This window comes from Parasteatoda tepidariorum, chromosome 9, assembly GCF_043381705.1.
Source record: "Parasteatoda tepidariorum isolate YZ-2023 chromosome 9, CAS_Ptep_4.0, whole genome shotgun sequence".
Taxonomy (NCBI): domain Eukaryota; kingdom Metazoa; phylum Arthropoda; class Arachnida; order Araneae; family Theridiidae; genus Parasteatoda; species Parasteatoda tepidariorum.
Window position 1 is genome coordinate 25,285,273 of NC_092212.1, and position 20,938 is coordinate 25,306,210.

Here is a 20,938-nt window from a genome sequence, read left to right on the forward strand (position 1 = left end):
TCTGCATTAATATTTTACGCCAGACTTGCATATATCTTTATTTGCTATTAGTTTTGTCTTCATTAACAAAACTTATCATATAATAAGGTTTTTATATACTATTAGATCAAAGTAGTTTTTATTAAAATAATTTAAAAACACAAAAATTTTACATTAAGTTTTCAAGAAATGAGATATTGCTATAAATTATATAATAACAAAATAAGTAATTTTTTTTGTTGCTAAATGTGTCCAAGAATCTGCATTGTATCACTTTTAAATTGTAGTAATTTAAATGATTAATTGTAAATAATTTAAAGCATAAGTTTGTAAACAATCGAACCCAGATTATCCAAATTTGTTACATTCTAATCTGTTAACCGATGTCGATTTCGAAGTGTTATTTTTCTTTCTCAATTTGATTGACACGCTGTCTTAATTCAAATAAAAATGAGGTCTGAACAACTAACACTATTCTTTGTTCCATATAAATATGCAGAATTGTATCTTTTTATGTGCTAAACAAATTAATGTTTTGTTGGTGAAGGCTCCTGTGTGAAACTCTCGAGTACCGAGAAAAAATGTTTTTTTTTCTTCTTTCAACTCGTAAGGATTTTTGAAACCCGTAATTTTCTAACTTATAATTTTTATATCTAATTATTACAACTGTTATAAAAATTGTAAGTAAAATGTCAGTGGAAAAAAGAAATAGCAAAATTAAAAAAAAAAGAAACAGCAAAATTAAAAAGAAATTATTCTAATGAAAATACATTGAACAAATTAAGAAAAGAATATAAATTTATTAACAAAGATTTAAGCTGTTTTTTCCTTTGAACTTTTCAATTTTAGATAAAATAACTAAATTTAACAGTTAAGAAACACGTTTTTCGGAAAATCATTCTCAACCTTTGTAACAGTATTTTTTTTTTCAGCTCGTAAGGAGTTTTGAAATCTGTAATTTTTTAACCTGTATAATTTATATATCTAATTGTTACAACTGTTATAAAAATTGTAAGTAAAATGTCAGTGGAAAAAAGAAATAGCGAAATTAAAAAAAATTATTCTAATGAAAATGCATTGAACAAATTAAGAGAAGAATATACATTTATTAAAAACAATTTAAGCTGTTTTTTCCTTTGAACTTTTCAATTTTAAACAAAATAAAATTGAACAATTAAGAAACACGTTTTTTGGAAAATCATTCTCAACCTTTGTAACAGTTCTCTGTAACAGTATTTTTTTTTCAACTCGTAAGGATTTTTGAAACCTGTAATTTTCTAACCTGTATAATTATCATATCTAATTGTTACAACTGTTGTAACAATTGTAAGTAAAATTGCAGTGGAAAAAAGAAATAGCAAAATTAAAAAATATATATATATTCATTTATTTAATATACATTTATTAAAAACAATTTAACCTGTTTTTTCCTTCGAACTTTTCACTTTCAATCAAAATAACTAAATTTAACAATTAAGATACATGTTTTTCGGAAAATCATTCTCAACCTTTGTAACAGTTCTTTTTCTATGAGTATGATTCGTTGAATTTCATTTCAAAACATAACTAAGCTTTTTTTATTTATTCTCAGCTAATGCATACACCAAAAACATTCAGAGCTAGATTAGATACTGCTCCAGGCCCGCAAACTCGACTGTCTGACATAAAATATAATATTAAGACTGTTATTGATGAAAAAATTTGTTTTCATAATTTTTGCTTAACATGTTCACAATTGCTATTATTGCATATTTATATTGTTGGGATTTCACCAATAGGAAGGTCGATTATTTTGGGCTTCCTAATTATGAAGAGATGATATAGAGCCTTGCTAATTAAGGAAAGCTTGATTGCTGATTAAAACAGATTTAAAAATTATGTTTTCTCTATAATCTGAACATCCTGTTATCCGAATACAGGTCTAGTCCAAAATACTTCATATAATTAAATTTATATCGTATTAGTTTTAAGTGATGAAAATTTTATTCTTCTAGGTTCGCCGCAAAATTCATATTATATGCACTGGATTATAAAAAGAAAATAGACAGGTAATACTTTTCATTTTCGTTTTGTAACACAGTTATTTTTCAAAAGTTTAATACGGTTATTAAAAAATAGCTTGCTGTTTTTTTCGGCATGGCCTATATCGTCACTCAATGGTATTATTTGATTGCAGTAAATCCTTATCAAAAGATGTCATCAAAGTTAGAGGAGGTGGCAAGGAAATTCCCTTGTGTATGAAGACTTATGCAAATTTCTTCTCGAGCTACAGGAGACCAGGAGAAAACAAAGATGAACTTTACATGTCAGAGCATCAAGGACCTGATGACCCGTGGCACATAATCGTTGCTTGTAAAAATCAGGTAAAGCATTTAATGAATTATATGAGCGAAAAAAATCTATGAGGTGTTTTTAAAGTCATGGGACACGAGTTGGAGATTCTATTACTTAATTAGAGAACGTACAGCCTATATTGGAACTAATTTTTTTTTACAAATTAAGAGAGAGCCTCTTAATAAATTATCTATTTTCTACAATACCATTCCCTCCAACTACTATGGAATTTTTGTAGTTTCATTAAGAATCTTAACTTTTTTAGTGATAGTTAAGTGAAAGGTTTTAATACATTGTTGATCGGGAACATTATAGTTCTTCGTGGAAGGTTTTGTTTCGTATGAATCCACTTACTTTATTTATATTTTTATAACTTTATTTTGGTCACGTCGAATTCATCTTATTCTTTTGCTTGTTGAGCTGAGTACCTAGGCCGCGCAGCGTCCCCTGTCCCTTCCATCATGTTTGTTAAAATAGTTATGATAGGAATTTATGAGGTCAGCAGTTTGTGTGGAGGCTGTTAGCACGTCGAATTCATGCGTGGCATCTCTATTACATTTATTTTTAAATTTTATTAATACCGTGGTAAGTCATTGATATTTCAGTTAATTTGCTTATAGTTAATGGTGCACATGTGACAAATCCCTACAATTGAAAAGTAAACAAGAACTAGGAGACCTAGTCCCTTTTCCCACATTGGATACTTAAGTATTTTTGTCTATCTTAGCATGCACGCTAGTACTCTTTTTTAAACAGAAGTTCTAAAAACTTACAACTTATAAAATCTGTGAAACCTCTGATAAGAACCCTTTTCTTTCAATTTAAAAGCATTAAAATTTTAGTTATGCACATTTCAATGCTACTTTGTAATCAAATTTGGAAGGAAAAAAAAACAATTAATGGAATTTTAAAACAAAACAAACAAACAAATCAGAAAATAAAAACAGGAGATGGAAAATATAGAAACTAAGTAGGAAAAAATGGAGTAGTGTTTATGCTGACCCTTTAGACGGGATGTAATTACATTTGAAATAAAACTATTCTCTGACTTCAGATTTACACTTAAAGTCGAACCTCGCTATAATAAACTTGGGATACAGTGAATACTTGGTTCCAGTGATATTTTTTAGTGATCAATTCTGAACTTCTATCTAACTTACGATATTCTGTACGCTTATAATGAACAGTTGAAAAATTGGTAGTTCATTTATTGAATACCAATTTCAATTTCGCATTTTTTTATTTTTCTCTATTTCCCTACCTTCATTTCACTTGCAAGTGACAACATTTCTTTAAATTGCGTCAAATCTTACATGCTCTTTGATTTTAAGTTAAAACTAACGCGAACAAGTTGTTAAGTAGAACATCTCTCTTATTCCCCCCCCCCAACGATGAAGAACATGGAATTTTGGTTATTTTTAAAGTGCAAGTGAAATTGGCATTATGTAATCTGAATTTTCTCCCTACAAAAAATAAGGAATGGAAAACACTGAATTTTTTATAAATTTCTGATACAAAAATTGGTGAATTCTAGCTTAAAATTGAACTGTAGTCAATCGAAATCTCTTATTTCTTCTGTACCAATAAATTAATCCAATCATTATTTTTCTTTATAATATTTAATTTATTATCTGTTTAATCAGTTAATAATCGATATCACAATTTCTAATAATGCTATTGTCACATGCAAAAAATTATTTCTTCTAAAGTATTTTGATACAATGTACCATAGAGGACTTATTTCTGGGTCCGCAGAAAGTTCATTGTGACAGGATTTTACTGCCTTTATATTAATAATATATTATAACAGAGAAAGAACTATCTTGTTTTTGCACAATGATTTCAATAAACAGAACATTTGTGAGATCACATTTTTCCGCAAAAAGGAACCTTTCTTTTAAAAGGACGATAAGTATAAAATGGGCTGTAGTGCTTGAGTAAAAAAAAGTAGGTTGACAATTATTTATTTTATTTTCAATGAGCAACGTTATTTTCGGCCCCTCTTTGTTGATAAAGCGCAACTCTTCCCTTCAAAAATTACACAGATGTCAATATCATCTGCTTTCAGAGGAAATTTTTTCAGTGGCATGAAAATAATATTTAATTCTTGGTTCAATATATTTAAAGAAAACTGATTTTGACCATTTGACCACTATTACATTCTAACAAAGCTCATAAGAAGAAACACATACTTTATTAAAAAGTGGCAAAATGCTGAAAATTTTACTGTTTATACTATACTACTTTATAATATATATATATNATGCATATATAAATATATATATATATGTGTGTGTGTGTGTGTATATATATATATATATATATAAAAATACATATCAGTTAGCATACCTGTATACTGACGTGCAATAGAATAATTAACGAAAGAGAAAAAAAACTCAATAATGAGAATTTTATTTATTTGGCATTTTTCGTACGATTACCATATTAAAATAATTTCTTTTTATTCATTTCCCGAAATTTTTTGATGTTGTTAGCAATTGCAATGGAAGTAAAATAGTTGTGAAGAAATCGATCGTAAAGCGCTTTTATAAATATTTTTCTGTCGCACGACAGTACAAAGTAGCATTAAAACTAAACCAAATCTCCAAATTACTATGTTATTTACATAAAATAATAAGTATAATTGAAACCAACATAAAGGAAAGTGTGAATCTGAAGAAGACGGCAAAAATTTGATGGTGATAGAGCGATATCTACAGGAGTAATGTTTGTTTTAGAACATTTGATCGGAACACAAGCTGTGAGAAGTTGAAAGGTAAATTTCCACTTTCACATTTAAAAGATTAATACAAGAATGGGAAAAGATGCTCCAGAAAACGTTTTACTCTCAAGAATACAACTGATGTGCAAAGAATTGCACAAAAAGATGATCAAGGAAATCGCTCAAATGATCTTGCCTCAGCTGCAATGAATACCCGCAGGTAGGAAGTGACTCACGTTTGTTGTTGTTGCTTATCCTTTCAATCTGACATCTTATCCTCTTAATCTGACATATGTCAGACAAGTTCCAGAAAGTCACTAACAACAAAAAAATCTGCAACAAAAAGGGGATCTATGGTAAGATCCACCTTAGAATGTCCAAGGCATGGTAGAGTATGTTCCGGCGAAGCTGGTTGAACACAGCATTTTTTTGCAAGTAGGGAAGATCTTTCTGCCTCCCTCAAAAGATGGACACTTACAAATCTGACCAAAGCAGTCTGGGTTCCTCAGTCACATTTAATGTCCAGCAGGGTACCAGGGGATGTCCTATGATACCCGTGATGTGCAGGCGGTATGCGCCCTAAGCTAGGCACATTTTTGAAAACAGTAATCAAATGTTTTGAGGATCTTTTTCGGCAATTTTTAGTGCAATTTTCCGGTACCAATTGCATCTTTTTCGTTTGTGCAATTTCTTTGTACATCTATCATATTCCTGAGAATAAAAGTTTTCGAACGAAAAGGAATTTTATCGGTTTTGTGAGAATATAAACAATAGAGTTTTATATAATATAGATGTTAGACATGGCTTAAGTATTAGTTTAACAAAAAAAATCTACTTATATTAAATACAAAACAAAATTTAATAATAAGCATTGTTCGTGCGGTTATCATAGTATAATGTTTCTTTTTAGAATCAAATCAATATGGCTAAAAATTAAGAACAAAATGTCACGTCCAACTCCAACAGATAACAAGATTTTAAGCAAAATTTCATTTTCATTTTTAAAATTTTGTAAACTTTTATTTTGTTTCTGAATACAAATATATTCAGATGACAAACGACATCGTGTGATAAAAAAATAGTATTTTAAAGTCCTTGTTTGTGCTTGATTCAAGCAAAAGAAAGAATAGAAAGTATATCTTCAAAATAAAAGCACGAATCTCTACCAGAATAGGAGGATTTTAGTCACACATAAAGAAAGAAAGAGTCAATCGGTATTCTGAAAGAAGTTTAGATGCGTGAATTGGCAACATTGGAAGAAAAACTCGAGCTTCTTAAGAGATTACAATAGCTGGAAGTGTGCACCGTTAGGTTTAGAGTTCCTGCTCACGTGACACGCGGGATTTGAGATAGAGTGGAAAAAGTACTTTTGACTTTACTTAACAAGATCGTAAAAGATGTCACTTCTGTAGAAACATCGCATTAGCTTATGGCCTCTCTTCAATCGAGGTAACTATTCTTTATAGATGTGATGCTTTACGCAGAAGCGAATAGTTAATAATTGATTACATTGGCCTTTTCCAAATGTTTGTTTCGAAAACTCAAGTAGTGATGTAAAGAGTATGAAAAAAGTAATAGGGTGTTTACACTTAGACAGAATCGATACTTGACAGTTCTCAAAACTCAGAAGCGTAACACAGAACTAAACCTTATGCACAGACAACATCTAAGTTTAAATTTGATCTATAACAAATATTTAAAGTAAATTTATAACTTAGTCTAATGACAGAAATTAACATAAATTATTGGAAAATTTTTCTATAAATACCTCAAAAGAATATATTCACATATCATATATCATGCCGATTTAGGACATTCATGATGTTAACAGAGCCAAACAAGTTAACTGAGCTGAATCTTCTTAGATAGAGACGAAATGTTTATAAATAAAAGTAATGGTCTAAAGTTAAAACAAGACGAATATTTAATAATATCCTTAACCTTGTCCTTGGTAGGAAAAGATAAATTATGTTACTGCATGAGTGATTTTAAGAAAAGGTAATTTGATTTTTTGATGGTATACCCAAAAAATAATGTAAGAGGCAGCTCTACATTTTTTTTTCTCCACAAAATTAGTATTAGTAATTATTACTTTAACACGTTCACGCCGGGAAAAGTGAAAATACTGGTACGGGAAAAGAGAAAATACTGGAAGAAGAACTATTTCAATATTAGATAATATTCGGGAGGAGTTAATCTATTCTCAACAATAACAATTCACTGTAAGAAAATTTATCACGTCGAAGAAGCAATTCAATACAAAAATTGCATCCGTTAAAAACAATTGGTAGTTATAGATTTTTATTATTCCCGGAAAAAAACTGAAAAATGAAATTTATTTGTTACCAGTTTTTACTCCGATGCGCCGCCAAGATGAGAAAATCTAGCTTGACCCACCGGTGGGTCACCCCGGCGTGAACGTGTTAAACATATTAATCCAATCTTAAGGAATTTTTCGAGTATTTCAGCCCTTTCTTAGATTTTATATAAAATATTTCCATTACAAAATGCAATTTTCTTTTATTTTAAATGTAGGATTGTCCAAAAATGTAATGTACAAAACGCCGATAGCATTTTCCATAGATTAATTTTTTAAGATAATGTGTTGTCCGATGTTGTCCTAAATTTTGATGGAAAAAAAAACAATTTTGCTTTATTTAAATAGAAAGGAAAAAAAATACAAAATCGAAATAAAAATACAAAATAAAAATGAAGTAAAATAACATAAATAATAAAAATAAACTTACCAAAATTTTGAATTTTAACTTTATAAACAGTAAAGAAATTGTAGTACTGATTTATGTTTACCAAAATGATATGAAGTTTAAAAATTTATACTGAGCGTTACGCTTACTGCTTTGGTTCTTAAATATATTTTTGAAAAGAATATATATATTTATCCGTTTTCCCTTATGCAATTCCAAAATGTCAAATATTATTCGATAAAATATTCTCAGAAGAGTTTTAAATTGAGTAGTATATAATAGAATAGGAGAAAAAAAATATTTAGCTGCCTGATAAGGAAAGACAGGAAAACACAAGAGAAATTTCTTATTTTAGATAAGTAAATGCATTTTGGTAAAATAATTTTTTTACATACATTATTATGTTTCAAGTGAGAAAACAAGATAAATAAATACTCCTTAAATATTTACTCAATGTAAATATATACTGTCCCCAATAGATTCAGAAACTCTTTGTTTCGAGAGCATTTAACACTGATCTATGATTTTACTCTATAGAAAAGTCGTTAACAATTAGACAGTTTTTCCAGTTGTTGGAAATTAATTTCCTTCCCGTAAATGAGCAGAAAAAGTTTAGCAGCGCCATCTATCTTGCAATTCCTTAGGTGGCAAAGTGAAACGATATTCATTATGCAAAAGCATCTCTACCTCATTACCAAGTCTTTGAAGGCAATGCATGCCTTTATAGAATCTACATTTGCGTTCAGGCAGCGAGGGTCCCTTATGGATTTGCGAGGACGCGCTACTATCGCTAGAGATGGATATAGTTGCGAACAATTATTCAGATGGTTTTGCATGATGATATGGTTGGCACGTAGAACGAATATTGAGGCTCTGATTTGCAGAAGGGCTTTTCTACTTAGAACGAACTGATCGAAACTACTTGAAATGGAAATGAAATGCGTTTTGTTCGTTTATTCTATTGCTGAATGAGACAGAATGATAATAAGAAAGAATTTTATGAGAAGACATGTTTACAAACAATATTAATTATGCTTCACACGTATTTCAGCTTTTAAAAGAATGAGCTTTAAATATAAAATCAATAAAAATCGGGAAAGATTTTTTTTAAATTTTTTATTTTTATTGTTGAATGGTTAATATTATAATTGACGAGATGAATTGATGAACAAGAAAAATACATTTTTAGAACACATTTTATTTTACTTTATATGAGATAATTTTACAACAATATTGGGAAAATCGAATATGCGAGTAGGTGGATGCAACTTATAACGAAGAATATATTCTGTTTATATTTCTATTGTTGATATTCTATTTAATGTTTCCTTGTTCTAATTGTTTTTGTATTTCGAATGTTTTAATGTTTTTAAGTTTTTGCTTAATTTGTTGCTGTTCCCTACGAATCTGTGCGGAGTGTTTTTACACTCCGGCGAATGGTGTACTGTTTGTCTAAGATATCTGCCAGACATTCGTCAAGAGCTGTGGCGGTGACTATGGTAACGAGGTATGATAATTTCAAGTAGGGGTGCGGGATCCCTCTTTAGGATTGGTTTCGGCGAGAGAAGAGACCTCTTTCATCGAAGCTACCCTCCCTAAAATGCCCTCTTCTTGTTTCCATAGCACCAGACTGCCGCAGACTTAGTGGCGGTCAGAGTACCTATCTTAGACAAACAGTATATCAAGTGATGCTGGTATAAGCTAAAAAAAAATAATAAAACAAAAAAAAAATAAAAACTTATTACGAAGATATCCAAAGAGACGCTTCCGTATTGGTAGATTCTGCTTATAGTAGATTCTGCGGCCCTTTATCCGTTTATCTTGATCGATGTGGTGGTTCGATGAGGAGGTGAAAATGCAAATGGAGTATTCTTGATGACAGATGAACGTTAAATTATGATTATGTAGTTATATATAAAATTTAATGATCAATTCTGCAGGGTGGCCAAGGGTGACTAAAAATGCAAATGTGGAACAAGTTGGCATCTCTGCTTTAGTTTAGAATAAGCGCTGTGAATCATCATCGAAATTCGTCTGGCCACCTAAAGCCGTTTACGGCCCTTTTCCGATCCATATTGAAATTTTAACTTTCAGGTGGCTCTTTCCAGTTAGCTATTGCTAACTGGAATGCGAATTGAAGTTTAAAAAAGATTAAATAGTTTGTATTTTAGATAACGTTAAGCCGCTACAAAAATAAGCAGGCATTGGCCTTAGATTTATGTCTTTACTAAAGTTTTCAAAGCTAAAAATTTCATTAAATACTGTGGTATCATAATTTCAAAGATGCCAACTTGCCCCACTTTGTGAAGAAGTATTTTCTAGAGGAAACGAAATTTAAGTTTAGTTTAGTATTTTACCATTTAAGTAATTTTTCCACCACTACATATCAAAAATTCGAAGTGACATCTGAAAAGCGACTTCATTACATGTATCATGCACATTTTCAAAAAGCGAAGCAGTTGGCATTCCTGAAATTGATGGCTTTTCCAAAGAAGTTTCGTGAATCAACTTTAAATCCAAATATAATTATTTATACCATCAGTATATTATAGTAGACAGAGATATACTGTTTTAAAAAATAAATTCTAGCGATAAAACATACGTTCTAACACTTTTTTTCTTCCTTTTTATACAAGCAATTGTCCATTTTTATGGACACTGGACACAAATGAGTTAAGAGATGTAACGAATCAGTCATAACAACCCTTATTTCATTTCAGTTCTTTACACTGCAAGTAAAAGCAGCAAATTCAGATGAGATACCATCCGAAGATACTCTTGCGGAACAATTGCGTCTAGTGAGTCAAATGGCAAAAGACAAAGAAAACATTCAACCGCCTGTTGGCTTACTGACCACTGAAGACCGACAAACTTGGGCCAGAATAAGAAATAAAATGATGAAAAGTATGTTTACTTTTATTTTCGGATATCTGTTTAGCACGGGGGTTAGATAAAATTGTGGAAATACTTCTTATTCCAGGTAAACAATCTTTCTTCTAGCAGCAAATGTTTTATAAGATTTTACGGCGCAAAACTACTGGCACAACTTGAGAGATAACGCGTGAAGCTTTAAGAAATGATGTTGTTTTTAACCATACGAAATTCCGTTCTACCAAAATGAGGGAAAGTTAATAACTTCTATCTAGCTTTAATACCAGCAATACTGAAATCATTAGACTTAGATTTGCAATGGTTACTCAGTACCGGCCCCGGTAGTCTCTTACTGATTCATCGGATCTGGCATGGCTCAAGGAGATTAGATAAGGACATGGGTTAGCAAATAGTCTAGTATATGGACGGCACAAACATTGAAGTAAAATAAAAGTAATGGTAAAGGTGCACGGCTAGTGGATCCATCTCTCCAGCGGCTGTCCGCAGCTTCTGGTATGTTGCTCCCCAGTTACATCAGCCTGATATAAATGAATAGTAATACAATGGAAAAAAGGTTGTGTACAATATTTACACTATTTGCAATAATTCTTGGATAGTATGCCATCCGATAAGGAAAAAGGCTGCTAATGGGCTGTGTGCAATATTTTCCTTTAAGAATTTTTTGCTGAACATATCATTAAATTCTGCCTTGACACATTTTTCTGTAGAATATCAATATTTAGAATGCTTTTAGAATTATAATGGTATTGAAAAAGAAAAGGAGCTTTTAATTCCATGCTCTCATTTTGATCGACGCAAATTTTGTATAGGAAGAAAAAAAGACAGTATTCTAATAGGTTCAAGCATGATGTTTCAAATTATGCCAATAGTCTTGCCACGTAAAATCTTTCAAAACATTTGCATGCTGAAAGTAAGATTGTTTACATAGAATTAGTATAGAAGTGTTTCCACAATTTTGTTTAACCTTTGTATATACTTATACTTTAGCACAGTTAGCTGCATGCGTGTAGTCTGCATACGTGTATGCAGAATGTTTCTGATCTATATGGGTAGCTTGCAGAAAAAAAGTATCACCCAGTACAACTTTAGCCCTAATGATCGGAATTTCCAGTATTAAGTGCTAATCTTAATAGTTAAGATGTGCTAATAAAAAGTACTAACAGAAAATGAACTAACTATCAATTTCGTTGCAGAAACGGACACAAAAACGTAATTTCTCTGAACTTACTTATATTTTTTTCAAGCGATTTACTATCAAATTTTGGACCATCGAATTATGGGCAGTAATCGACATTCAGAAAATATGGTTGCGTAAGTTTAAACTTTAACTGATCAAAAGTCCCCTTGCTTGCGGGTCCCTTAATATTTACTACCATTTGAATATTTTATTATGTATCTGATATATTAATTCTTTGATGCAAAATTATTATAAAACATATTTTTTGCACAATTTACTTTATTTTGAATTAATTTTGGTCAAAGAAAGGGGAAAATTTATTATTTTTTTATTAATTCATGGTTAGAATTAGAAATTTTTAATTTCTTAGTGATGACTGTTAATGGTCTTCTCAAAATATACTAAGATACATTTTTAATTGTAGTTAGAGCGTCAGAAAAGAAACATATAAAAGGGACACCAATGCTCCATTTGGATCAGAGGGTTACAAAATATGTTATGAATCCAGAACTCTTTCATCAATATTCAATCATCTTATAAACATTCAAGTTAATTATTATTTAAATCACGATGAAAAAGTAATACATAATTTTCTAAATCAGTATGGAAGATAAAAGGCCTCTTCGAGGCAATGAGCAATCTTAGGACTATGAATTCAGATTCCCTTTAATTGTGATTTTTTTTTCCCTACACAAAACTGTTCGTTGGCACCCGAAAACATCCGCGAATATGAATCTTTTTTGTTCTGTTTAAAGTCTGATAACTTTTTTTGTTCTGTTAAGGTTATTGTATTTCAATAAAAAATACGTTTATTCATATATTATTCAGTATCTAACTTTTTTAAATTTCGATTTCTCTAGAACGAGTGGACTGATTTCGTTCTAAATTTGCGTGTTGCTATATAAAATTATGTTGCTTAAAATAACGTAAAAATTTGCATACGAGACATTTTAAATTTTTTCGACCGTTATTAAATGAAATAATAAAAAAATTTAAATAATTAGTAAATATTATTTTTTGTGAAGAATTATCTTTGGACAAACAAAATTTTATAATTGTGCTCAATTTTTTTTTAATTTGCTAAAAAATTACTCGAGTTAGGACTAAATAGATAAAAATAAACTAACATTAAAAGTTCCAAACTTTCGACCCCTCTCCTGACCAAAATATTGGGGCCACATTTCCCAGGTTTGTGTCTACTCCTATATTTTGGGGGTCCTATATTATAAATCGTCGGGAAAAAATATCTTTATTCAGAAAAAGTACGTTTTTGTATTTGATTTCGCAACTTAAAATATCGTCTGCACTAGCTAATTAGCATGCTTGTGGTCACCCCTTCGAATCATTAAGATTCAGTCCTAGTATGTGAAAATTCGATCATTAGAATCTAAAATGATTTAGGGTGCTTCCTTTATTTTTTCCCACTTAATACATAATTTTTTTCAATTAACATGTTTTGTACACATTAAAAGTTTATTGATTTTTAAATCCATCAATTCTTAATTGCTATTTTTACATATTCAAGTCATTATTTGATATTTAATATTCACCCGCATCCACCGTTATTGATTTTCAAATCCATCAATTCTTAATTACTATTTTTACTTATTCAAGTCATTATTTGATATTTAATATTCACCAGCATCCACCGTTATTGATTTTCAAATCCATCAATTCTTAATTACTATTTTTACATATTCAAGTCCTTATTTGATATTTAATATTCACCCGCATCCACCGTTATTGATTTTCAAATCCATCAATTCTTAATTACTATTTTTACATATTCAAGTCATTATTTAATATTTAATATTCACCAGCATCCACCTTTTTCCTGTATATATCGTTCGTAATCAATAGTCACCTGAGAAATAATCGATCGAGATTCTACTGAACAAAAAATAGGCTATTTTGATAAAATTAAGTGATTAATGCATAGCCCAATAAAGTGGGCTATATATGAGTTGACCAACATCATCAAATAACTAAAAAACTGATAGTGAAATTTCTGTACGGATGTTTGAAAACTCACTGTTTTACCTTTCCAATTTAAAATTCGGGGAACAACAGCACAAATTACTTACCAGACATAATTTTTTTAAAAGTAAAGAGGTGTGTTTAGAATTTTTTTTCTTAGAAATTTCACTACCAATGCTTTAGTTTACTAAGGCCTGTGGTCAGCTTAAATGTATAGGCATTGAAAAAAAAATAGATATGTCCCACTTTTGCCAACCATTTACCAAAAAATATCTATTTTCTGAATTCAGATCCTAAATATTAATATTTATATTACTTATATATCCTCATAAACTGAACTATCTTATTTTAGCAGTATAAATTCAATTACAGAAATAAATTAGATCTCCCTCTTTCATTTTAGGATACCGGCTGCGCGTTTTTAAAAGGACCCTATATCTAAATACATATAAAAGTGTATTTTATTTTTAAAATGTTTTTTGACATTAAATATTATTTATTTTGTAATATCTAATCTCAATATATAGCTAATAGAAATGAGATATTTTAGTATAATGTCAGTCCGGAGTTTCATTCATTTTAACGCTTGGGTCTTGTTTAATAAATTTTCTTCCGACAATAACATGCGAAAATCGTTGAAGTTATTTTTTCCCTGTAGATCTCTTTTCTACTATATCATATTAAACGCGAATATTCATTTAATAAAGCAACGTTTCTCTATTAATCATTTCAAAAAGCACTGTTGACATTTCCCTTTGTCTAGAAATCCCTACGGTTTATTCTCCGTGTACGGATACTCTTTGTTGAACTAAATCCCTCTTATTCTTATTTTTCCTCGATTAATCGAGATCCGCTTTCGCATATTTAAAAGTAGTTTTACGGATCTACGTTGACGAGAAAATGTTTACTTGTAAAAACTGTTCTTTTGTGTTAGAGTATTTTTTTTTAGTCCCGGAAGCTACATAAACTAAAAATGTCAGCAATATATACAAGGGGTTGTTTCAAAATTAAAAAGTTCAAAACATTTTAAGTTCTGAAGCTATCCTAAAAATTCAAATGAATGTTGTATTTTACAAATTTGTCAGGTTGTTCCATGGTATTTATATTTCAATATTTCTTAAAAATAAGTTTGAGTTTCTGAAAAGATAAGTTTCTGAATTATTTACGTTTTTATATTAAATCTGTAAAAAAAATTTTTTTATTAAATTTACATGCATTGTAAGAGTAATAAAGAACAAAGGCTAACCTAAGCAATAACAAAGATCGATATAGATTGCAAAATTAATAAAACAGACGACATTTTTAGAACTGTGCCAGAGTTCTTATTATAAAGAAGTGTAGAGAAACCGTTAAGGGAAAAGATAAGATATATGTAGTTTTTGGTGATAAATGTATACTATCCGTTTCGGGATAAGAAAATAATAGAATTTGAATCAGCATCATCGCCTAAAAAATACCCTGCAGTTAAATGACATAGTTTTAATGTCATCGTAGCTGAGCTGATGGAATTGTCCAGTGTTTTGTTTGTCTAAAGGTAAAAAGCTTCCCGATGTATTTATTAAATGTCATTTTTTTATATTGACTGTTTCAATTAAGCACTCGGTACCGTATAAAAATTTGTAAACATTTATTATTTATCTAGTTAGTTAGTTTTGGTCATTTGTAATTTTGTGGTGACTTGTTATTGAAAGAATATAAAGTACCAGGACCGGAGGTTATTGATGGAATCAACAAATCGAGGTTGTCGTAAGCAGTCTGACTGATGCATTGCCTTGTTTTTTACTGGACCAAGACACCGCAGCACCCCCAAGAATGATCACATAACCACTAAATGATTTTCTGTCAATGCAATCTGCTGCCCAGTCTGCATCGGAAAATACTTCTAGCTTCTTTCGAGTTTTTCTATATGTCAAACAAAGATGTTTTGTTTGTTTAAGATACCTGAATAAGTGTTTGACACTTCGCCAATGGTTTTCAGAAGGTCTTTCGTTAAACTGGCTCATATAAGTTGAACTATAAGCAATGTCAGGGCGAGTACCACAGGCAAGATACAGTAAACTGCCTATCGCCTGCCTGTATGGAATTTTGTTCGATGTTTCTTTAGTTTCCTTCCACTCAGCATCGGTTAACTTATAGTGTTTAACACTTGGGTCTAAGGGAGTTGATGCTCCTCTGAGTAAGATTGCATCAAAGGTCTTCAATACTTCTTCTACATAGGATGTTTGGTCTAAGGTTAAGGATCCATCAGCATACCTTTTCACTTTCATCGATAAAATTTCACCTACTTCTCCAAGATCTCTTGCTCTAAACTTTTGTTTAACCTTAAGTTTAAACATGTCTATGGCTTCTGAATTTCCAACAATAAGCATATCATCAACATATATGCCAAGGTAAAGTGTTTTATTTGGATGATAGTAAATGCATGGATCACTTTTAGAACGTGTTAATCCATAATCTCTCAAAAAGGTGTCGAAACACGTATTCCACTCTCTTCCAGATTGTTTCAATCCATATAGGCTTCTTTTAAGGTGGCAGACAAGATGTTCTTTGCCTGGCACTATGGCTCCTTCAGGCTGTTTCATGTAAATGTCTTCTTTTAAAGTACCATTCAGGTAAGCAGCAGTTATATCCATTTGATGAATATCCATTTCACATTCCACAGCTAGTGCCAATAAGATCCTGATAGATTTTAATTTGATCACGGGAGAGAATGTTTCTTGAAAGTCAATTCCAGGAACTTGCATGTAACCTTTAGCTACCAGTCTAGCTTTAAATTTATCACAATCTCCTGTCTCAGCTTTCTTTTTCCGAAATATCCATCTAGAACTGATAAGCTTGACATTTGGTGGTTTGCTAACAAGCTCCCACGTTTGTGCACAACGTAAGTTTTTAATTTCTTCATCTATGGCCTTTTGCCACAAATTTGCTTCTTGTGATGTTAGAGCCTCTTCCAATGTTACAGGGTCCCTATGGAATTGCTTTGCATTTGCAGAACATGCTTCTTTTGCCTTGTAAAGTACATAATCTTGCAAGTGTGCAGGGGTTTTAATAGCTCTTGTGCTTCTTCTGGCAGAATCACTTCGACAGACTTGATTATTTGGATCTTCTTGATCATGTTCTAGTTGGTTGGACTCCTCTGTCATTTCAACTTGTTGGTAAGTCTGATCTCCACAAACATTATTTTGGGATTCATCTTGGCTGATGGCGTTTGTGTCTGGATTCTGATCTATTTCTTCTGGCGATGTTTCATGTAGTTCAGAATTTGGATGTTTATTTGATTTTTCATCACTTGAGTTCATATTGTCTGTGTCTTCATTTTCAATAAATAAGGAAATCTTATCTTCATAGGGTCCTTCTTTGGTCAATTTGAAAGGGAACACATCTTCTTCAAAGAGCACATCTCTGCTGATAAAAAACTTTTTTCTTTCTGGATCCCAGAGTTTATATCCTTTGATACCACTTGGGTACCCAATATGGATACATTCTATAGCCTTTGGGTCAAATTTGTTCCGCCTTTGAAATGAGCGTGTATGGCTCCAGGCCCGACATCCAAAAACTTTCAAGTGATCCAAGTTCGTTTCTTTACCTGACCATAACTTTTCTGGCGTACTTCTTCCAATTGCAGTAGATGGGCGTCTATTTCGGAGATAAGATGCTGTGCACACAGCTTCAGCCCAGAATTCTGGCTTTGCTCCTGATTCTATGAGAAGGCATCTGGTAATGTTGATCAAAGTCTGGTTCATCCTTTCTGAAATTCCATTTTGTTGAGGGGATTCCGGCACAGTTAGCTGCCTTTGAATTCCATGTTTAATAAGATAGTTGTCAAAGTTTTGTGACTTAAACTCACCTCCATTATCACTTCTCAAAATTTTTATCTTTTTGCTGTGAAAATTTTCAGCCATTCTCTTGTATTCATCAAACTTCATTATGACTTCATCTTTAGTTTTGATTGGATACACTGTAGAGTAACGAGAAAAATCATCGGTGAACACAACAAAGTAATTTGAGCCTCCCAGTGACGGCGGTGAAATCTTTCCTACTACATCAGAGTGCACAATTTCTAACGTTTCATTAGCTCGTGTGTTTGAGATTTTTGGAAACTTCTTGCGCTTCATCTTTCCTTGAATGCACACAGAGCATGGCTTGTTTGTTTCAAGATTGGATTCCTGTTTACTTTTAGTGGTTATTATGTTTCTCAAAGTGCCTGGGGAAGGGTGTCCTAGCCTGCGATGCCAGAGTCCATTCGACTGGATCGTTGAAATGTACGCTGCAGGACAATCTTCTTCTATAATATATAGTCTTCCCTGTCTTCTAGCTCTCAAAACAATTTCACCAGTTTCTGCCAGTATTTTTGCTTCACCATGGGCAAATTCAATCTTAAAACCTTTTTCTTCAATCCTGCCAATCGACAGCAAATTTCCGCCCAAGTCTGGTACATACAATACATTTGCAAGATTAATGTTGCTTTTGGTAGAATCTTCTTGAACTGAAATAGTGATGTTTCCTGTTCCGGTAACTTGAACTTTTTCAGAATTCGCCACTTCTACTACTGAGGTGTAATCAGTTAGCGATTCGAATTTCTTTCTGTCTGACGTCATGTGCTCTGTAGCACCACTGTCTAGAATCCAGATTGTTGAGTCTTCAGCTTTAAATTTATTTGTTAATAAGGCCCAGTTCGTTTTTAAATCTATAGCAGTCTTGGCACTGCTTTGATTTCTTTGTTGTGCTTCTTCACAATTTTTGGAGATGTGACCCCATTCTCCGCAGCTAAAACACCTGACAGTTTTCTTCGAATTTGCAGCTGTTTCGCTGTTTCTTTTTGTTGTCCATTTCTTCACAGTGTTTGTCTGCATTGGTCTTTTTTGATTATAGTTTCTTGTGTGAAGTGCCCGTTCTTCCTGCTCTTCAACATTTGGCACATTTCTATATATTCTTTTTTCTTCAACTAATAGTCTAGACTTCACAATGGTTGTTGTCAAGTTATCTTCGTCCTTTTCTAAGTTCAGGATTAAGCTTTCATATGATTTTGGCAGACCTATTAACATGACGAGGGCAACTTCTCTGTCGGTGAAAGCGTAACCACCACTCGACAATTTTCGGTGTATTTCAATCAATCTGGTCAAATATGATTGAATTGTTTCACCAGGCTTCAAGGTAATGTTAAAAAAGTCCTTCATTAATTGTAAAACATGCAGTAAGCCAAATTTGGTATGCATATCCTTCAATACAATCCATGCGTCCCTCGCTTTGGCGCAGTCGCCAATATCATCCAAAAACGTATCTTCTACAATCAAGAACATTAGAGTTAAAGCTTCATCATTTTTCTTTCTCTCATTTTCGGACATTTCAGCAAGTCCATAGCCAGGCTCAACTGCCTCCCAGCATTTCTTCTGCACCATCAGTGCACGGGCACGTATTGCCCATGCATGATAATTTTCGCCGTTCAACTTCTTCAATTTGTATTCTTCCATAGCGGCGATTATTATTGTGCTGCCTATCTTCTTAGATCCGAATTTCTAATATTTATTTACACAGAGCGTCGTGCTGATAACGTGTTGAAATTAAATTGCAATTGTAAATAAACAGATCATTTTGAGAAAAAGAAATATTTTAATAAAGATTATAACATAAGACAAACTTAGACGGAAAAAAGAACACTTCTATTGATATATTTTCTATTAAAAAAAAATAAAATGTTGCCAAAATCAAACAAACAAAAACAAGGCAAAACTTATATCAGTCAGATATAAGTTTGGAATTTCACAGATGAACAACATTTTAACAACAATGGTTTTAACAAGAACAGAGCACGAAAAAGAAACGGACCACCCCGAATAACTTTTAAATTAAGGATTGGATATTTGCGTTCCAGGATTCCGTCATAATGGTTCGAGAAAGTGACCTCAAATATGCTAATTATTTAGAGCAGACGATATTTTTAAGTTTCGAAATCAGACTCAAAAACATACTTCCTTTGAATAAACATAAATTTTTTAGATTGATTTGCACTTCGGACCCCCAAAATGCAGGGGTAGCCGTAATCTGAGAAATTTGTTTCTGATAGTTTGTTTAGGAGAGCGGTCCAAAGTTTGGACCCCTTAATACTAATTTTACTTTTTGCATATTTCGCTATATCTCTAGAATTTTTTAAGCAAAGAAAATTTTTTGCACACAATTATAAAATTCGTTTATTTAAAGAAAGTTCCAGTCAAAATATAAATTTTAGTAAATATTATTATTTTTTATTATTTTATTTAATAATAGTCGGACAAATTTTGAACTGTATGGTATATAATTTTTTTACATCAGGGGGGGGGAGTGAAGTATATCTTTTGCTTTTATTAATTATTTACTTTTATTATGTTTAATTATTAGTAATAACTTGTTCTCTATATTTATTTTAACAGGTAAGGCTAACTTACAGAGCTTGCAGGCAATCGAAAATTGTCTTCTCGTTTTGTGCCTGGGAGTTTGCTCTCCCAATGTTCCAAACTATTCTACAATTCGAAAAGAATCCGCTACTCTGGACTTAACCACTATGGCGGCTCATTTACTTCACGGAAGCGGAACTGATGTTGGTACGGCAAATCGTTGGTACGATAAATTTCTCCAGGTATGTCATAGAATAATTATACTGGAATATCTATAAACTTTTAATAAAGAAAATGGCTTCACGCGAAAATATACCTGATATAATATTCAAATTTCTCTAAAATTGAAAAAAAAAATCATTCGAAGTTCTTAAAAAATAATTAAAAACGGAAGAAGTCCTAAAAAATGAACTATAAAGTAAAAAAAGTTAAAAAAAACAGCATACTAGGCGTGGCTAATTGCTAATCTATTTCATAATTTTATTTATTTAATAACTGTAGGTATATCTATAATAATAGAATGAAGAGTTCGTGTGTGTGTACGTCTTTGTTGTATCTTAAAAACCGTTTGTTCTATCCTCCTGAAACTTGGGTGTAAGGGACAATTTCTGCCCTCGATCCTAAAATTTGTTCAAAGTTTTCAATTAGATCGTTCGGGAGAGTATTTGAAAAATTGCATTTAGTGATTGGTATAACATTAGCCATTGTTTTAAATTAAACTATAGTGGGTCCTTTCTTATTTTTTAAATATTATAAAAGTAAGATTATTGTTATTTTCTAA

The 20,938-nt window shown here is 31.5% G+C and overlaps 1 protein-coding gene across 4 annotated transcripts in view; it reads left to right on the forward strand.

Moving 5' to 3' along the window:
- The window catches only part of LOC107445027 (Vesicular acetylcholine transporter), a 299,143-nt gene that overhangs the window by 258,228 nt on the left and 19,977 nt on the right, over positions 1-20,938 (forward strand). For all 4 annotated transcript variants that reach the window (XM_071184877.1, XM_071184880.1, XM_071184878.1 and 1 more), the window contains 4 exons: positions 1,974-2,027; positions 2,156-2,342; positions 10,461-10,644; positions 20,194-20,399. In XM_071184877.1, the coding sequence (XP_071040978.1) occupies positions 1,974-2,027; positions 2,156-2,342; positions 10,461-10,644; positions 20,194-20,399 (631 nt within the window). The remainder of the gene's footprint in view (positions 1-1,973; positions 2,028-2,155; positions 2,343-10,460; positions 10,645-20,193; positions 20,400-20,938) is intronic.